Source organism: Aquarana catesbeiana, linkage group LG03 (assembly GCF_042186555.1).
Source record: "Aquarana catesbeiana isolate 2022-GZ linkage group LG03, ASM4218655v1, whole genome shotgun sequence".
In the NCBI taxonomy this organism is placed as follows: Eukaryota; Metazoa; Chordata; class Amphibia; order Anura; family Ranidae; genus Aquarana; species Aquarana catesbeiana.
Genome location: NC_133326.1, coordinates 330,209,555 through 330,226,609, shown reverse-complemented (window position 1 = coordinate 330,226,609; position 17,055 = coordinate 330,209,555). Strand labels below are relative to the sequence as shown.

Below are 17,055 nucleotides of genomic sequence, written 5' to 3'. Positions count from 1 at the left end.
GGTTTTATACCATTACATTTTACATAGCTATTGAGACACCATATGAGCTCATGCTATTTACATTACCAGACAGGTTATATTTTACAAACTTTGAAAAGGGAATGCATAGAAATTTAAAGAGAAGGGCCTTCTTACTTGTATCACATCTAAGCTGGCAGCACCTGCTCGCCCCACGTTAATGGTGACTGGCTTTACAAGGGCACTCTTGGCAAAGTTCTGGATCTTCTTGGGCATAGTGGCACTAAAAAGCAATGTCTGTCGCTGACCCTATATGTACATGCAGAAGGTAAAAAAGACAAAGTGAAAATTGGCCTATTTAAAGCCCAACTGTAGTTTATTTTTTTAGATATACAATTGGCAGGGAAGCCTTTAAATTAGGAAACATACATTACAGATATGGCTGGAGATGATTATTAACACAGTATAATTTCTTCTATGCTCTGTGTTTAACTTAGAAGGCAGTGCAATAAAAAAATGGTGTGTACAGAAACCCACAGAAAATGTTTTCTTTGTTAGAGTAACTAAGAGATGAACATAAAATTTGTTCATAAGCAAAATGAAAACCCCCCTCAAAAAAAAAAAAAACAAACCCAGCAGATCAAAGTAATAAGTGGAAGGTTAGCAACCTTAAAGTATGAAAAGATGGTCCTAATATCCTCTTCAAAGCCCATATCAATCATACGATCAGCCTCATCCAGAGCCAGATACCTGCAGATATCCAGGCTCACCATCTTTTTCTGTAGGAGGTCCATAAGCCGACCTGGAGTTGCCACCATCATGTGAACTCCCCTAATACAGAAAATAAATGTAATATGCGTTTTCCAGTTTTTCCCAGGTGTAACTTGCTTTTATTGTTACTATACATTACGCTCAAAAACAACAAAGAAAGATTCTATAAAAGCAGGAAGACGACTCGTTTACAAAAAGCTACAGTTGATGGGATGAATTAATTTAAAAGGGTGTACTAAACGATTTTTCTTTTGTCTCATAACTAGCCAATGCTGCTGTGCCTCTATGGGCAAAAATCTCTTAGTTATTGGTTGTTGGATAATGACCCTTTTTCCTTTCCTTTTCTCTTGTCTATTCACCATTTACGCATACTTACCAACACCTCTTACAAGCATACAGCAGTATATAAATAAATAATATAACATATACACATATATATATAACATATACACATATACACGTACATACACTCTTTGGCCACTTTATTAGGTACACCTGTTCAATTGCTTGGTAACACAAATTGCTAATCAGCCAATCATGGTTGTTGGTGCCAGACAGGCTGATCTGAGCATTTCAAAAACTCGTGATCTTACCAGGATTTTTACACACAACCATCTCTAGGGTTTACAGAGAATGGTCTGAAAAAAAAAAAAATATCCAGTGAACGGGAGTTGTGTGGATAAAAATACCTTGTTGATGTCAGAGGAGAATGGGCAGAGATGATAGAAAGGCAACAGTAACTCAAATAATCACTCCTTACAACCAAGGTATGCAGAATACCATCTCTGAACGCACAACACATCAAACCTTGAAGCAGATGGGCTACGGCAGCAGAAGACCACACCGGGTGCCACTCCTGTCAGCTAAGGACAGGAAACCAAGGCTACAATTCGCACAGGCTCACCAAAATTGGACAATAGAATATTGGAAAATATTGCCTGATCTAATGAGTCTCGATTTCAGCTGTGACATTCAGATAGTAGGGTCAGAATTTTGCATAAACAACATGAAAGCATGGATCAGTCCTGTCTTGTATCATTGGTTCAGGCTGGTGGTGGTGGTGTAATGGTGTGAGGGATATTTTCTTGGCACACTTTGGACCACTTAGTACCAATTGAGCATTGTTTAAACACCACGACCTGAGTATTGTTGCTGACCATGTCCATCCCTTTATGACTACAGTGTACCCATCTTCTGATGGCTCCTTCCAGCAGGAGAATGCACCACGTCACAAAGCTCAAATCATCTCACCACTGGTTTCTTAAACATAACGATGAGTTCACTGTACTCCAATGTCCTCCACAGTCACCAGATCTCAATCCAATAGAGCACCTTTGGGATGTGGTGAAACAGGAGATTCGCACCACGGATGTGCAGCCAACAAATCTGCAGCAACTGCGTGATGCTATCATGTCAATATGGACCAAAACTTCTGAGGAATGTTTGCAACACCTTGTTGAATTTAAACCACAAAGAATTAAGGCAGTTCTGAAGGCAAAAGGGGGTCAAACCCAGTACTAGCAAGGTGTACCTAATAAAGTGGCTGGTGAGTGTATATACACATACTATATTATAAAAAGTATTGGGATGCCTGCCTTTACACACACATGAACTTTAGTGGCATCCAAGTCTTAGTCCGCAGGGTTCAATATTGAGTGTTTTTTTTCTTGTTTTGTTTTTTAAGAATGTTTATGACACAAGGCTGGATGCTCTACATTTGGGGACAGCTACAGGGCAATATTAATCAGGCAAAGATATTTGGACAAGATATACTAGTAAAAACAGGACCCATTTCTTAATGCATTGGTCTGTAAAAAGCTGACTGGTTGTTAGAAGCAATAGATACATACATAAATTACTCTTTGCACTAGTATTAAAGTAAGGTTTTAAAATCATGTTGTTCATTTTACATCCAACTATATGAAGTACTACACGTGGCAAGCCAATGCTGTCAAAGAGTTATTAAAGTATTAAAGGTTATTAAAAATGTTGACAACACTAACAAGTCCTTACAGATACCTCACAAACAGCTAATGCAGGGATTGCATTACAAAAGACAAGAAAAATATGTGCATCAAGTGTCAGCCAAGCAGCTTCGAGGCTTCACAATATTATATAAATATAATATATATTTTAACTAAGCTGCACTGCTGAAATGTCTGCTTATTCATGTGGCAAGCCTAAGCACATGTAGCACTTTACAGAAGAATGAAGACCAGTAACACAGTATAAGATAGATAGATAGATAGATAGATAGATAGATAGATAGATAGATAGAGAATACACTAGGGGGAGGATGAAAGGGTACTTAGGAGTCAGGGCACTCCTAGAAAATTTTGTACTTAGTCATTTAAAAAAGGAGTGAATAGTGTTTGGTATATTTTTTGTTCTAGATGTAAAAAAAAAAAAAAAAAAAAAAAAAAAGTTTGAAGTGCATTTTTATTTCTTTTTAGTTAGGTATTTAGCACTTGCCGTCAACAAGTGACAAGCACAAGGCTACAACTCAGGCTTTTAGGGTAGATTTTTTGCTATGTAGTGAAAAGCCTGTGTTGTGAATGAACCAGTATAGCAGGGAATCCAATTACATATACACAACTAAATTATGCCAGCGGAGGGATGCCACCTTCCAAGAGGAGACCCATCTACAATTTTATTTTGCATAGCAGTCAACAAGTGCACGTGCGGTGCTTGCCTTTTTTTTTTTTTTACTAAAAAGCCTGGTATGATCTGCAAGTACCCCTGTAATAAAAATCTTCAACACAGATAATAAATAAATATTTCAAAACATCAGTCTATAAATGTTTAAACAAAGAAAAAAATAAAATTGCCCTAGAAATTGAATTACCTTTTAAGAACAACATAACTTGGCTGGAGAAACTAGCAGTTCAGCTGAAAAGTAAAGCTCGGTCTGTGACTACTGTGTTAATAAAAGCGGCAGGGGTAAATCTCCAAGCAGAGATCCCAGACAGGAGAGAAAATGTGCAGGAGCAGCCATACCTGCCCTTACAAAGAATAAAGTAGTATAGGGTGGCCATGTTTTCTACAGACAGGTAGCTCATTTATGCTGCGTCTTTGTGTAAGAAATCAAGACTTACTGCTTAATGGTTTCCATTTGTTCTTTGACAGACATGCCACCTATACAGAGTGCTGTACGCAAAGTTGGGAAGTTGTCTTCTTGCAACAATTTGCAAAAATACTCAATGATGCTGTGTGTCTGACGTGCCAACTCTCTCTGTGCGAGACAAAAACAAGATACAAATAATCAGTAAATCATAAGAAAAGATCATGAATTTTGGTATGGCTACCAGAGAAATAGGAGGCATCTTCCAACACCTTGCAGATTGCTAATTAATGCCAAAAGTATTCTGCGGAGGGTTTAGAGACAGCTGTCAGAATTCTACAGCTGTGTGCTCACTGGGAAAATTCCTTCTTATTGGTGTTAAAGGACCCCATTAGAATATGTGTAGAACTCCTAAATTGAGCCTGCACTTTGCCTATATAATAAAAAGCCCAGTAAGCTGCATATACTTACCTTTCCTTATTCCCCAAACACAAGCTATTTTTATGCACCTATAGACTGCTTGGGCAAAGCACAAGTTTGCTTTAAGGGGGCTTCTGTGATCTTGTCTAGATAGCTACACCTTAGTTCCTGCATTGCAACAGTGGTGGCATTTTGGGAGTTAAAGATGTTTGTCGAGATTTTTATCTACTTGAATCAAAGTTTGGTAAAGAGTGCTGAATGCCCGAATCTCCCACCATGCACTGTGACATGGTTTCGAAGGCTGAAAAAGACACAGGCCCATTCAACCTACGTATATGTCATTTTTATTCTCTAACAATTCCCATAGCCCTGTATATTCTGCTTCCTGAGGAGGATATCTAAACATTTTTAGAAGATGTTGAAAATCTCAGCTAGTACCACTTCCTAGGGAGAGGAAGATTCAGATTTTTACAACTCTAACAGTAAAAAAACCTTTTTGCAATCTATAGTTAAACCTCCTTTCTTCTAACCTCAAAGCATGGTCAACATGTCCCCTTCAGTGACCTTGGCGTAAACAGTTTATTATAGTTGCTGAAATCACCTTTGATATATTTAAACAATGTAATCATATCCCCTCATGTGCCTCTTCTCCAGAGTGAGTAACTGTAATCTATGTAATCGATCCTCATAGCCAAGGTCCTCCATCCCCCTTATTCATTTTTTGCCCATCGCTGAACTTCTTGTAGTTAAATGTTTTTCCTGAGGATTGGTGGCCAAAGCTGAACTGCTTATTCAAGAAAAGACCAACCAGTGTTTTGTAAAAGGGTGGAACTGATTTAGCTCTTCAATGTACGCCCTTTTTAATGCATTACAAGCACCCCCAGATCCTTTGCAATCACTGATTCTCTCAGGAGTAGCCCCTTCTAATGTGTAATTTGCATGTGATTTTTTTGGCACCCAAGTACATAACTTTACATTTCTTAATACTGTATCTCATCTGCCATGTAGCTGCCTAGGTTATCGTGTAATTATGCTATGTCATGTGCCGAAATTATTTCCCTGTATAATTTGGTACCATCAGCAATCACTGAAATTAAGCTTTATCACAACCTCTATATAATTAATTATTAAGCCAACTGAACAGCATTGACCTCAAAACAGAACCCTGGGGAAAACCATTTACAACTTTAGACCATTTGAGGAAGGAGTCATTTATCACGACTCTCTGCACCTATCGACCAAAAAATAAATAAATAAATAAATAAAACTTCCACCTCCTGGAACAAAAACAGCATACTCAAAGCAACTAGGATAGGTCAGTGTGAAACCGCAGCTCACTCATGCCCTTACTAGCTTTTGGCATCTGGCAGACTACCCATGAGAGCACCTTCCACTTGTCTCCCATACAGGGTTTCCCCACCAGGGGAAACACTAAAACGGAGGGTCTGCCGGGAGTCACACTTTTTAAGGTTTGGGGAATTCCATGTTTCCTGGGAATAAGGGGATCACGGGTGCACTTGTTTAAATTCATCTTAAAAAACATCCCCACTTGCCTTTGTTGCAAATATTTGGTCCCATTTAGTGGATCGCAACTTATTGAAGTTATATTTTTGGAAATTTAGCGTTGTTGTCATACCAACTTGCCTCTCTTTCCTGTAACATGGCAGAGCGCGACAAATCCCAGGCGCTAGATCACCACTGTGACTAGAAATTGCGCCTGGCTTTTGTCAGATTTTTGTCATTACTCTTAGGTGATTCAATTCCTCTGCTATCTAGTTAAGCCCTGCGCTCCCCCATTGTTCCACCCCCTATATATCTTGTTCCCCCATAGATCCTTGCTCTCCTCCTGGCACATCACTTTCTGATCCCTCCCGCAAGATCCTAGCTTAAAAGCTCCTCCAGCCTTCTAACCAACTTTCCCCTAATGGAGCTCTACCGTCCCCATTTAGATGAAAGGCAGTACAGTACCTACACTGTGGTTCCTCCTGCTGGCCCTGTAGTAAATTTGGGGTTTGAAAAAGAAACCATGGTGTGCGGTGGGAAATGCGAGCATTCAAGACTTCCAAAAATAGTGCATTTTTAAGACTTCAACTGCTGCAGCCTTTGAAGATGAAAGATCTCAGACAAGCTGCCTATTGGAGAAGTAAGTACCCCCAGTCTTTACTGCACAGAGACATTGCTTAGATTTTTTTATTGGAAACGAAAGGTGCTCATGATCGCAGGTGCAATGCTTTCCAGGCTCCTGCCTGCAAAAAGATATGCATTTATTTATTTTTTTTTAAGGCGAAAATATACTTTAAAACCAGTAAAAATCTTAAGGGTCCCAAATCAATTCTAACAGATTGGAAATTCATTTTGGACAGCGGGCCCAGCATGTGATATTTTTAGGAGCAGGATTGGTTACTTATTGCAACTAATTTACTGATTGAAGCAATGTTTGTTTTAACTATATATGGGAGAGGCAGCCCAGCCCCTGGATTCCCAAAACTAAGCTAAATCTATCTGTGTAGATAGGGTTTGTTGTGTTTTGGCACTTTATTGGATTTATGCTGTGCTGTAGTCGCAGCCCAGTGATTGTGCTTTAACCATTTCTAGTAGACAAATAATTCTTCATTTGACGATGGGCAATAATTGGAGATCATCTAACTATATACTATAACTATATCTATCTGTGGCTGATACTTAATTAGATTGCATTTTACACAATGTAAAAAAAGAAAGAGTGGCACAGAGAGTACAATATCTGAAGACTGAATTACCGATGGGCAAATGATGAGTCCATAAGGGCCTTCTCTCTTTGTGAAAGGTAGTCTCTTTTCTTGCTCCAGTACAAACATAATGACAGGCAAAGTGAACACCAGTGTTTTTCCAGAGCCAGTAAATGCAATGCCGATCATATCCCTTCCTGATAAGCTGCAATAAAAAGTTAATAAAAAAGTCAATATAAAAGTTTACTATACTCATTTTAACCTTTAACCTGCTAGAGCTGGTTTTTTTTTTGTTTTGTTTTGTTTTTTTTTTTTGGCACACGTTTAAAGAATAATTTTAGGCCTGAAAAATAGTTAAAACCCTCATACATTATATATTTTCTGAAAGCAGACAATTTTTAATGTCACACGATATTAACGCACTGGTTTATGAAATGCAAACTTTCAGTAATAAATACACTAAAGTTAATTTCAATGTACAAAACACAATATATTACCCAATTTTTTGGTAAAATATAAAAGATGAGGTAGCACCTAGTAAATAGATACCCAGCATATCAAGGTTTAAAATTGCATGCGCTTGTCAAATGACAACAAACTTTGGTACCTATGTTTTCCATAGGTGACGCTTTAAAAGCCACTAGAGGTCATCAGTTTAGAGTAATAATGGGCCTAGAATTATTGCTCACACACCGGTGCGCTTGGCGATATGCAACACGTGTATCATAATCAATGTTATTATGCGTAGGCATCCCAAACGCATGCATTTAGGTTCATGCATGCATTTATGTGGGGGCTAAAAATGTTTCCACTAAACTTTATTTTTCCTCACATAGGGGACAAAAAGTACCCTATGTGGTGATTTCTTTATGTTAAATGAGATATTAGGGGCTGGGGAATGTTACACCAGTACCCAGAAGTGAGGTTTTACACACTCCCCTCTACCCGCTTGCACCCACCATGCTGATACCAGGTCCATCGATGAGTACATGGAGTCAGAGAATCATGGCAAAGGCATGCGGGAGAGGACCGCCACTTATGTGTGGAAGCGATCTGGTAGCTGCACAGCTGCCTTGTCAGATTTAGACACACTCCTGGCCTCCATCTTTTGTGAGCTCTCAAACCTCATATATATAAAAAAAAAAATAAATAAAAAAAAATAAAAAATCTACTCACATGGTAGGAATGCCCTGGATCTGGATTGGAGTAGGATGCAGAATTCCTTTTTTCTTTAGCCCTCGTAAAATTGCTTAAGAGAAAATCATGTGTGTAAAAAAAATGTCCATCACAACAATATTAAATGGGAAAATATAGGTACTCATACTTACCCGCAGGTAACTTCATTTCCTTAAAACTCTTGATAGGTTGTGGAATGCCCTCGCCTTCCACCAAAATGTGGTATTTTCGCCGGACACGTTCATGGCGTGCTTGAGACATTGCTAGAATATTACGTGGAGCTCGCCAGCTGTCAGAAAAAAAAAAAAAAAAAAGAAAAAAAGGAAGATATAGTTGAACTGAAAGAAATACTACAATATCTACAGAAAAACACTTAAAATAAAAATAGCACTTTGGTGCATCAAGGTGTCCATGAAACTTTTGCAGAAAATATGAGAAAAACGGTAAACTCAAATACAATGGGTCTCAGCTAACGTCCTGCTGAGCCTCACGCGGTTTAAAAAAATATAAAGAAAATTAAAAGATCAGAGGAAAAAAAAATACAACATATAATATGGGTCCATAAAAATAAATGGCAGCACATAATCCTTGTTGTTACTGGCTCTTACCTACACAGGGACACAATAAAACTTTAGAAAAATCTGTCACAAAAATACATAAGAGTCTGTTTATGGTTTTACCGAAGATTCAGAAAAGTTTCACTCATGATTCACCCATTTTCTTTCTGATTCTTCTGTGAAAAATGTGTGAATATATTGTGGTTGTAAAGGCCGAAGGATTTTTTTACCTTCATACATCATGAAGGTAAAAAAACTTCTGTGTGCTGGTCCCCCCACAGTCCCCCCAATACTCACCTGAGCTCCCTCTCGATCCAGCGATGTGCACGAGAGCCTCAGCTGTCGCAGGACTCCCTCTCCTCATTGGCTGAGACAGCAGCTGGAGCCATTGCCTCCCACAGCTCCCCCAGCACAAATCCCCCCTGCCCCATAAAATAACCCTATTTAGCATACATCCTCTGTCTTCTCAAACTTTGTATCCTAGCATAAATCTTCCACCCAAAATCCCCCCCCCCCCCCATTCAGCAGAAATCTTCATTCAATCAATTCTCCTCCTGGGACAAATGCCCACAAGTCCCTCCTCCTAGCCCAACCTTCTCTAAATTACCTTCCCTACCTAAATTCCCCATCACCTGGCTCAAACCTCCCCCTCCCCAAACCCTCCTCTTCTAGCATATTTCCCCCTCCCCAACTTACAGGGGAAGCCACTACAAAGCCAGGAGGAGGTGCGCTGTGTTGTGCTCTTGCCTCCTATCAGAAGAGTGTTCATCTATACAGCACAGGATTGCACACACACACACAAAACGCCCCCTCTCTCTCCAAGGGCTGCTTACCTCCCGTCAAAAGGAAATGTGGACTGTGTGTACAGTGCGATCTACAGTAAGATCAATCCTGCGCTGTATAGATGAACACTCTTCTGACAGGAGAGCACAGTGCAATTCCTTTCTTTTCTCTCTGACACTTCTCCTTCCACTGCTCAAGCCTACAGGCTGCCATCACCTTGTCCCGGCTGTGAGTGCGGGTTGGGGAAGGAGCATAGCGGCCGCCGGACAGGCACGGCACATCAAATCAAGGAAGGACCAGCTTGGGGGGCAGAACTGAAATCTGGCTGGAGGCAAACCACCCCAGCACACACCCCCCCCCCAAAATGCAGCCATGTGTGTCTCTCACCTAGCAGCTGAAAGCTGCCGAGAGAGAGAGGGGGAGAAAGAAAACGGCTTTCAGTTGCTGGAGGGAGAGACACACATGGCATCGTTCTATAATCCTTCATTCTCTGCTCCACCAATCCTCCTGCTCCCTGGGCCCCTCTGTGTGCCGGGCCCCCTACAAGAGGGCTGGTGGTCCCCGCCCCCCATCAGCGGCCCTGACTGCCAATCACAGCCAATGAGGAGAGAGCAGGGGATGTGTCTTATGAATACATAGACCTTGGCTCGGAAATGAACATGCACCAGTGCCCCGATAGCAAGCTGCTTTCTAATGGGGGCAGTGGTCAGGAAGTGCCGGTGGGTGACCTGACAAGAGGAGGATCAGGGCGGCTCTGTGCAAAACCACTGCACAGAACAGGTAAGTATGACTTTTTTTTTTTTAAGCCGAACCTTCAATACCACCTTAAGGGTGAATCTTGGGAGAAAGCATCGATAAATAGACCCCAAGGAAAAACAAAAAGACTACAGCAGGCTCACCACTGTTATCAGTTTTTAGGACTCTCACATCCAATGACTTCAAGTACGGTAAAAATTCAAGACTCACCTAGTTTTTATAGGATCATCATAAGTAATTCCTTTTGCCATTTCCTTTACAGACATCAGAGCTGCAGAGAAAGTAAAAAATGTTTTCAGATCATCAACTAACAAACAGTTCCCTAGGAATCAATGAATCTTGAAATAGATGTTACAGGGATTTTGCAAAGACTGAAAAGTTATTGTAATAAATGTAGGACTCTCTATTCAAAAGCTATTTTAGAATTAATTTTTGTTCTAGTGCTCAGCTTCATTTGTCAAAGCCAACCCAATCGCTTGTGGTGGAACGGGAAAGCCAAGGAACGATGGGCCCTCTTAGTGCTGTAAAAGTGACCATGTGGCTGTACAGTGAAGCCGATTGCTAACTCTAAAGAATGATACCAGGATCATGGCTGCAGCCATGAACCTGGGTGAGCTGCTTCCTTCCAAGGCTAATATATTTAAGCAGTTAGGTGCAAAATACCACAAAAGGTTCTCTGTCCAATTTACTATGCCCAAAATGCTCTTGCATCTCAATAGAGCCTGCTTTGCTCAAAGAAAAGTGATGCAAAGTAGGTTCAAAACAGCACACTGAAAAATGTAATTAAATGGAAATCTGGTGACCTGTGCAAATCAATTACAGAAAAAAAAAAAAACCACAAAAAATGATAAATTGCCCGTTAGAGCCGAGCTACATCTTCCTGCTGTTCCAGATACTCTAGGGATATTGGCACCCTAACTCACATGCTTTGGAGGTGCCCCAAGCCATTTCCCTACTGGCCATCCATTATTCAAACAATCAATCTGTGATCCCTCCTCCAATTACCCCTTCACCTCAAAATTGCTTGAGTATAATCCCAGAGGATAGGGTACCTCCAATGTCTAAGCTGTTACTAGTATGTTTACAATTTCTTGCTTGCAAACTGATTGCTCAAAGATGGCATCCCCTAATCCCCCAACTTTTCTACAATGGACAAATGACCATCCTAGATAGGAAAAAAAATAACTTAACATTAGGGTTGTCAAACATTTTGGCCCCCCTGGCTGTCCTCCCCAATATTAGGCCCATCTATCTCTATGCTCTCAAGCCTGTCACATTAACAGTGACAAACGTTTAATAATGCTGTCTTGCTTTTTAATATATATTTGAAGAGAAAGCATCTTTCCTTATGTTTTTGGCATATGGTGTGATATGTCCCTAGCTGCATAGTGCTTGTAACAACCTAAGCTGTAATGTGTATATCTTATCTTTTGTATGAGGAACAAACTGTATTTTACTGTTATTTTTCTTGTATGACTAAATATTTAAAACTCAAATATTACTTGATTTTAAAAAATATATATTGTTTAAGCTGAGCACATTCACAAACAAAAAGTGCCATGTTCTTTAGCACCACCTGACTACTGCACAGACATCCAAGCTTGTGTATGTAGCTTATCTTAAATACACAAATTAGCACTACACAGACAGTATCTGAAACTTACTATGTGACAGTGCATTAAATATGCCCAAAATGCTCACCTCTTCCTTCTGTAACACTCTCCAAGATCTTCTCTTCTTCTTTCAGCTGCTTCTCTTTGGCAGATTCTTTTCTAGCTGTGAAAGATATGCACCAATTAATGCAGCAACCAATTCTTGTTTAATTATCATGCATCACAACTTTGGCAAAAAATAACGTAGCACATATAGAAAAATCACACACACCTTCTGCTTTTTCTTTTAGATGCTGATGCTGATCCAAGAGGCTGACATTAGACCGGGGTCCCAAAGGAATGTCATCTTCATCCCCTCGTTGATCACTTCCACTGTCCCTCTGCTCTACTTCTATAACACCCTTCTTTCGCATCTGTAGTCGCTTTCGGAGCTGCAATTATGGAAATCATTAACATCAATCAAAATGTGAAACTAAATTGTGATGACAAATCTGCGTTGTGACATTTAACAAGCATCTATTTTTTTGTTTGCAAAGTCTCCAATATGCACTCTCGCTTGCATATACGTATAGGTTCTATCCAGCTAAATCTCTACACTGAGCTTCTCTAGCATGCTTTCAATACACATCCATTCTAGAAACTGAAATCAAATTTCAGAATGCTTATCGTAAACCTGCAAATGCAACCAGGAGAAAAAAATCTTTGAAAATGCCACCTGCTCATGGATTTTCAAAGTATAAGAGCAGCTAACACAATTTGTTGACATCAAATTTTAAAATTATATATGCAAGTGTAGTGCTAACCCACAATACATGAATAATCTTCCAATAAAGACTTTAAATATAGAGATATAAAAGAAAAATAACATTCTTTTAGTGAGCGCTAAGAAGAAATTAATCCATCTGAATTCCCAAAAAGTAGAAAATTTGTATAAAAATGTGAACCACCTCCAAACAAACATCAAAACAAAAAAGAAAAACATGAAAAGAAATATTATGTAAAGGAGTATTCACTCAAGTGCCACCAACAGCGAGTAACATAAGCTCCTTACCAGAAGTTATTAACCCTCTAGTACGAATGTTACAAACCCATCTGAATGAACATGCAAATATACGGCTGGGTTTTTCTGGACATAGTGTTTCAAAGCACTATGAGGTTCATCATAGAAAAAAAATCCAGAGGGTACTATTTTTGTGGCTTTCGATAAATTTATTACAAATTGGAGAGGTAGTCAAATTAGACAGGACATTTCTAAACTGAAGACTCATTGGACCTATGATTTAAAAACATTCACCCCATTTAGTTAAATAAAGAATGGGATGTGAAAGGGTTTCATTAATACTAGCTTATGATTCTCTTTCCAATATTTCAGTCTATGAATTTAAATTATATTATCAATTATGTAATTCAGGTTTATTCTTATGTCTGTTAAGAGCATTTCCTCTTAGGTTTTCAACCATGTTTTATGTATATTTTATGGTACTTTTAAATTCTGCAAAGTGTTTAATTCCTTTTTATGATTTGTTATGAAGTTAAGTTATGGAATCGAAGGTAGATCACCCTTTGATAAGATGGTGATCCCCCAAAGAAGTTACGTGTCCCTTTGATGAAAAGCCTAGGGGCGGGGCTTTGGATGACACCACAACATACTCTGGAAACCAGGAAATGCAGCATTAGTTTTTGAAAACAAAGTTTTGTGCCCGTTTTATATGCCATTATATGTGGGTGTGCTGAAGTGCACAATAAAATGTGAGTTTTATTTTACATGAGTGGATAAGATTAAAAGATATTTTAAAGGGTAAACACTATGTAGCATTTTTTTTTTTCTACAACGCCAAGAGCAGGAAATGGAGGATAAAAGGAGCATCTTGCTGGAAAGAAAAGGATCCCATTTAAAATAGGGTCACATGCACTATTTGACCATACAGTTTGTGTAGGTCATGTATAAGGTGAGAGCACATCTGGTGATTGGTCGAAGAGGATATTTTACACATCACATTATTAGTGAAAGAATAGGAAAGACCCCAAGAGGCTGGTGTATATGGAACATTAGTTTATACATGTAAAATTGGTTACATTTGTAATCTGCACACTGATATATGGATAGAAGTAGCGCTGTACCTTTTTGATTTGTATATGCACAGAGGAGAGTGCCATAAGGTGTGAACAGCTACGAATATTATTTTTGGTTCACTTACTTGCACATTGATTTAGGTAGCAGCGCAAATAGTTTTGTTATTTATGAAATCAAAAACCGACTATATAAAAAATAAAATGTTAATTTTTCCCTTTTAAATGTATTCAAGATAAAATGTGTATGTGCTGCATACATATTTCACCCCAGACATTCTAATACATAAAGTAGTCAATGATGGAAATATGAAATAACTTTATGTAGTCATATTTTATGTATGGGAATGTCAGAGGTGAATTACTGCACATGAAATCTGTATGGATAAGGAACAACAAAAAAAACAAAAAAAAAAAAACAAACACATTTTATCTTGGATACTTTTAAAAAGGGAAAAAAAAAAGTTGGCTTTTTTATATAATTTTTTTTTTATTCTAAAGTCCTTTCGTTTGCTCTTTTTTTTTTGTTTTTTTTTGTTAAGGAGCTTATACATATTGCATTGTATATTACAGAAAAAAAATCAGGTTCAGCCTGAGAAAGTTGAAGTTTCCATGGTCTGACTGAATCTTGCAGAAAAGGTGCAAGCTATACACTGGTTATATAATACAGAAGGTTTTGATGTCCCTAGGTATTCTGCTGCTATGAAACTTCACAGTGGCACTATCATGACACATCTGATGGTTGGCTTGACTGGAAATGTAAAACCGAATTTGCTTCTTGGATTACACAAATGATCATTCAATTTCAAGGCAAGAACCCAGAAAACAATATACCATCTGAGATCTTCTTTCCTTGACAGTAACATAGGGTACATAGTCATCATCTTCTGAAAGTTCAGGCTCTTCATCCTCTGGATGGGCTCTCTGTGGAAACATAGGCATATTTTTTTTTTTTTTTTTTTACATTGAAAGAAATAAGTTCATTATTGAGACTCTTGCACATATACAGTACAAGTAAAAAAGACAGTGTTGAACACAACCTAACAGAATGTGACTTACATCAATGTAGCTGTTCTTAGGTGGAACTTTTGCCCCATGTTCTAAATTAAATTGTAACTAAAGCCAAAACTTTTTTTTTCCAGAGAGATGGATTAGAACACCTGTCAGGCTTTTATTGCTGTCTGTGCCCCCATTAGGGAAATTCACTCTCTCCATTTGTTCTGTATACCATTGTCATTGAAAGTAAAAGAAAATCCTGAAGTTTGGGATGTCCCCAGAAAAGTAATAGAGGGTAAATCTTCCAATGAGGACACAAGTTCTGGAGACCTGGGGGGGGGGGCGCAATAGCTTCCCTTAACGTGCAGGGATTTCCTCTAACTTCCTATTTTGGCTATGGGACAGGAAGTGAAGGGAAATCTCCGCAATGGGACAAAGATGGCAAAAATAAACCCTAAAACCATCATAAATAAAAATTAAAGGGGTTATAGCCTTTCCTTGCTCTATCTAAAGTAAGAAAAAAACAAAATTTTGTCCTGTAGTTCTACTTTGAGTAATTATTATTTTATTATTTAAGGTACTTATATAGCGTGTCAATTTATGCAGTGCTTTACATATACATTGTACATTCACATCGGTTCCTACCCTCAAGGAGCTTACAATCTAAGGTCCCTAATGGCCCATACACATGATCCGAATATCGTACGAAAACGGTCATCCGAGGAAGGATCGTACGATATTCGGATCATGTGTGTACACTACTTTCGACAGCCGATCACGACCGTTCATCCGATATTATTCGATCGGGCATACAAAAAAACTTTCCTCCTACGATTCCAGATCGTACGATTTTCGTTTAGTCAGTATAGTTGTCATCCGAAAATACAATACAAATACATTACAACACATGACATCCCTTCTGTTTTTTTTGTCTGTCGTATGAGAATTTTCGTGACTTTATTTAGCTATTCAATTTCTACTTGCGACTATTAAGGGAGAACGGTCGTACGATATTCAGGTCGTGTGTACGAGGCATAACTCACATTCATATACTGGGCCAATTTAGACAGGATCCAATTAACCTACCAGCATGTCTTTGGAGTGCGGGAGAAAGCCAGAGTACCCGGAGGAAACCCACGCAGACACAGGGAGAACATGCAAACTCCAGGCAGGTAGTGTCATGGTTGGGATTCGAACCAGTAACCCTTCTTACTGCTAGGTAAGAATGCTACCCACTACACCACTGTGCCGCCCCTATAATGTAATTTCTCCCCCTGTTTGTAGTTACAAGTGATGTAAATGGAAGAATTTGAACGTCCAAGCAGTGTGCAAGCCCTATATTTTTCTGGCCTTGCTGCCCCCTCTTTAATTAAACTGGGCCTTGACCAGTGGTACTTGTGATCCTACATCTAGGGGTGATATATGCACAAAGTGTTGTGAAGGAAGCAGAGAAAAGTAAGTCCCATACAGGACTTGAGGTCGGTCTATTTGGCTATAGGTGGTGATATTGCAGTGTGTGTGTGTGTGTGTGTGTGTGTGTGTGTGTGTGTGTGTGTGTGTGTGTGTGTGTGTGTGTGTGTGACCCTGGTACAGTCACATAAGGCCCGGTTACAGTACCACCACTAGTATGGGGTCTAATAAGCTGGCTACTGTGAGAAGACACAGTATTACCCTTGCTATAATCATTCACTCCCTTATAAAAAGTCCCTCTCTCCTCCTGAACCCCACTTACTTTCCTCTCGTTGTGGTTGCTGTTCTCCATGATATAAACAAACGTATCCCTGTGTACCGAACACAGACACCTCCACTAACAGTCGCCCACTTCCGGCGCTTACTAATCGTCATCCAATCCTCCAGCCAATCACTCTAGCAGTACGCAAAGTCCGCTGCGTGTGCACGTTCAGGACGTACGAACGTGTACGGTGCCCGAGGAAGAACAATCTTGCCGTAAATTGCGCGTCACTGCAGTTGCTAATTCCTCGTGATGGAAAAGAAATTAGAGAAGACGTTAGTGTTGCTTCGTGTCTCTTGCGACATGCAAACATTCCACTTCAAGTTGCACTATTCCTTTCCTCATTATTCAACAACGTTCAAAGTACAAAAAACGAAAAAGTATAAAAAAAAAAAAAAAAAAAAAAAAAGCGGAATTCCGTACAATGTAAAAACTGCATGAAGCACTGAGCTGA

General features: G+C 39.2%; 1 protein-coding gene across 1 annotated transcript in view; it reads right to left on the bottom strand.

The window, feature by feature from the left end:
* Positions 1–16,757, bottom strand: part of DDX41 (DEAD-box helicase 41) — a 30,874-nt gene extending 14,117 nt beyond the window's left edge. Inside the window, exons 1-11 of the mRNA XM_073620499.1 lie at positions 16,602–16,757; positions 14,708–14,797; positions 12,075–12,234; positions 11,892–11,966; positions 10,401–10,461; positions 8,247–8,383; positions 8,095–8,167; positions 6,970–7,123; positions 3,825–3,961; positions 627–789; positions 136–267 (exon numbers count right to left, since the gene is read on the bottom strand). Coding sequence (XP_073476600.1) covers positions 136–267; positions 627–789; positions 3,825–3,961; positions 6,970–7,123; positions 8,095–8,167; positions 8,247–8,383; positions 10,401–10,461; positions 11,892–11,966; positions 12,075–12,234; positions 14,708–14,797; positions 16,602–16,631 — 1,212 coding nt within the window. The 5' untranslated portion in view covers positions 16,632–16,757. The remainder of the gene's footprint in view (positions 1–135; positions 268–626; positions 790–3,824; positions 3,962–6,969; positions 7,124–8,094; positions 8,168–8,246; positions 8,384–10,400; positions 10,462–11,891; positions 11,967–12,074; positions 12,235–14,707; positions 14,798–16,601) is intronic.
* Positions 16,758–17,055: the final 298 nt, after the last annotated feature.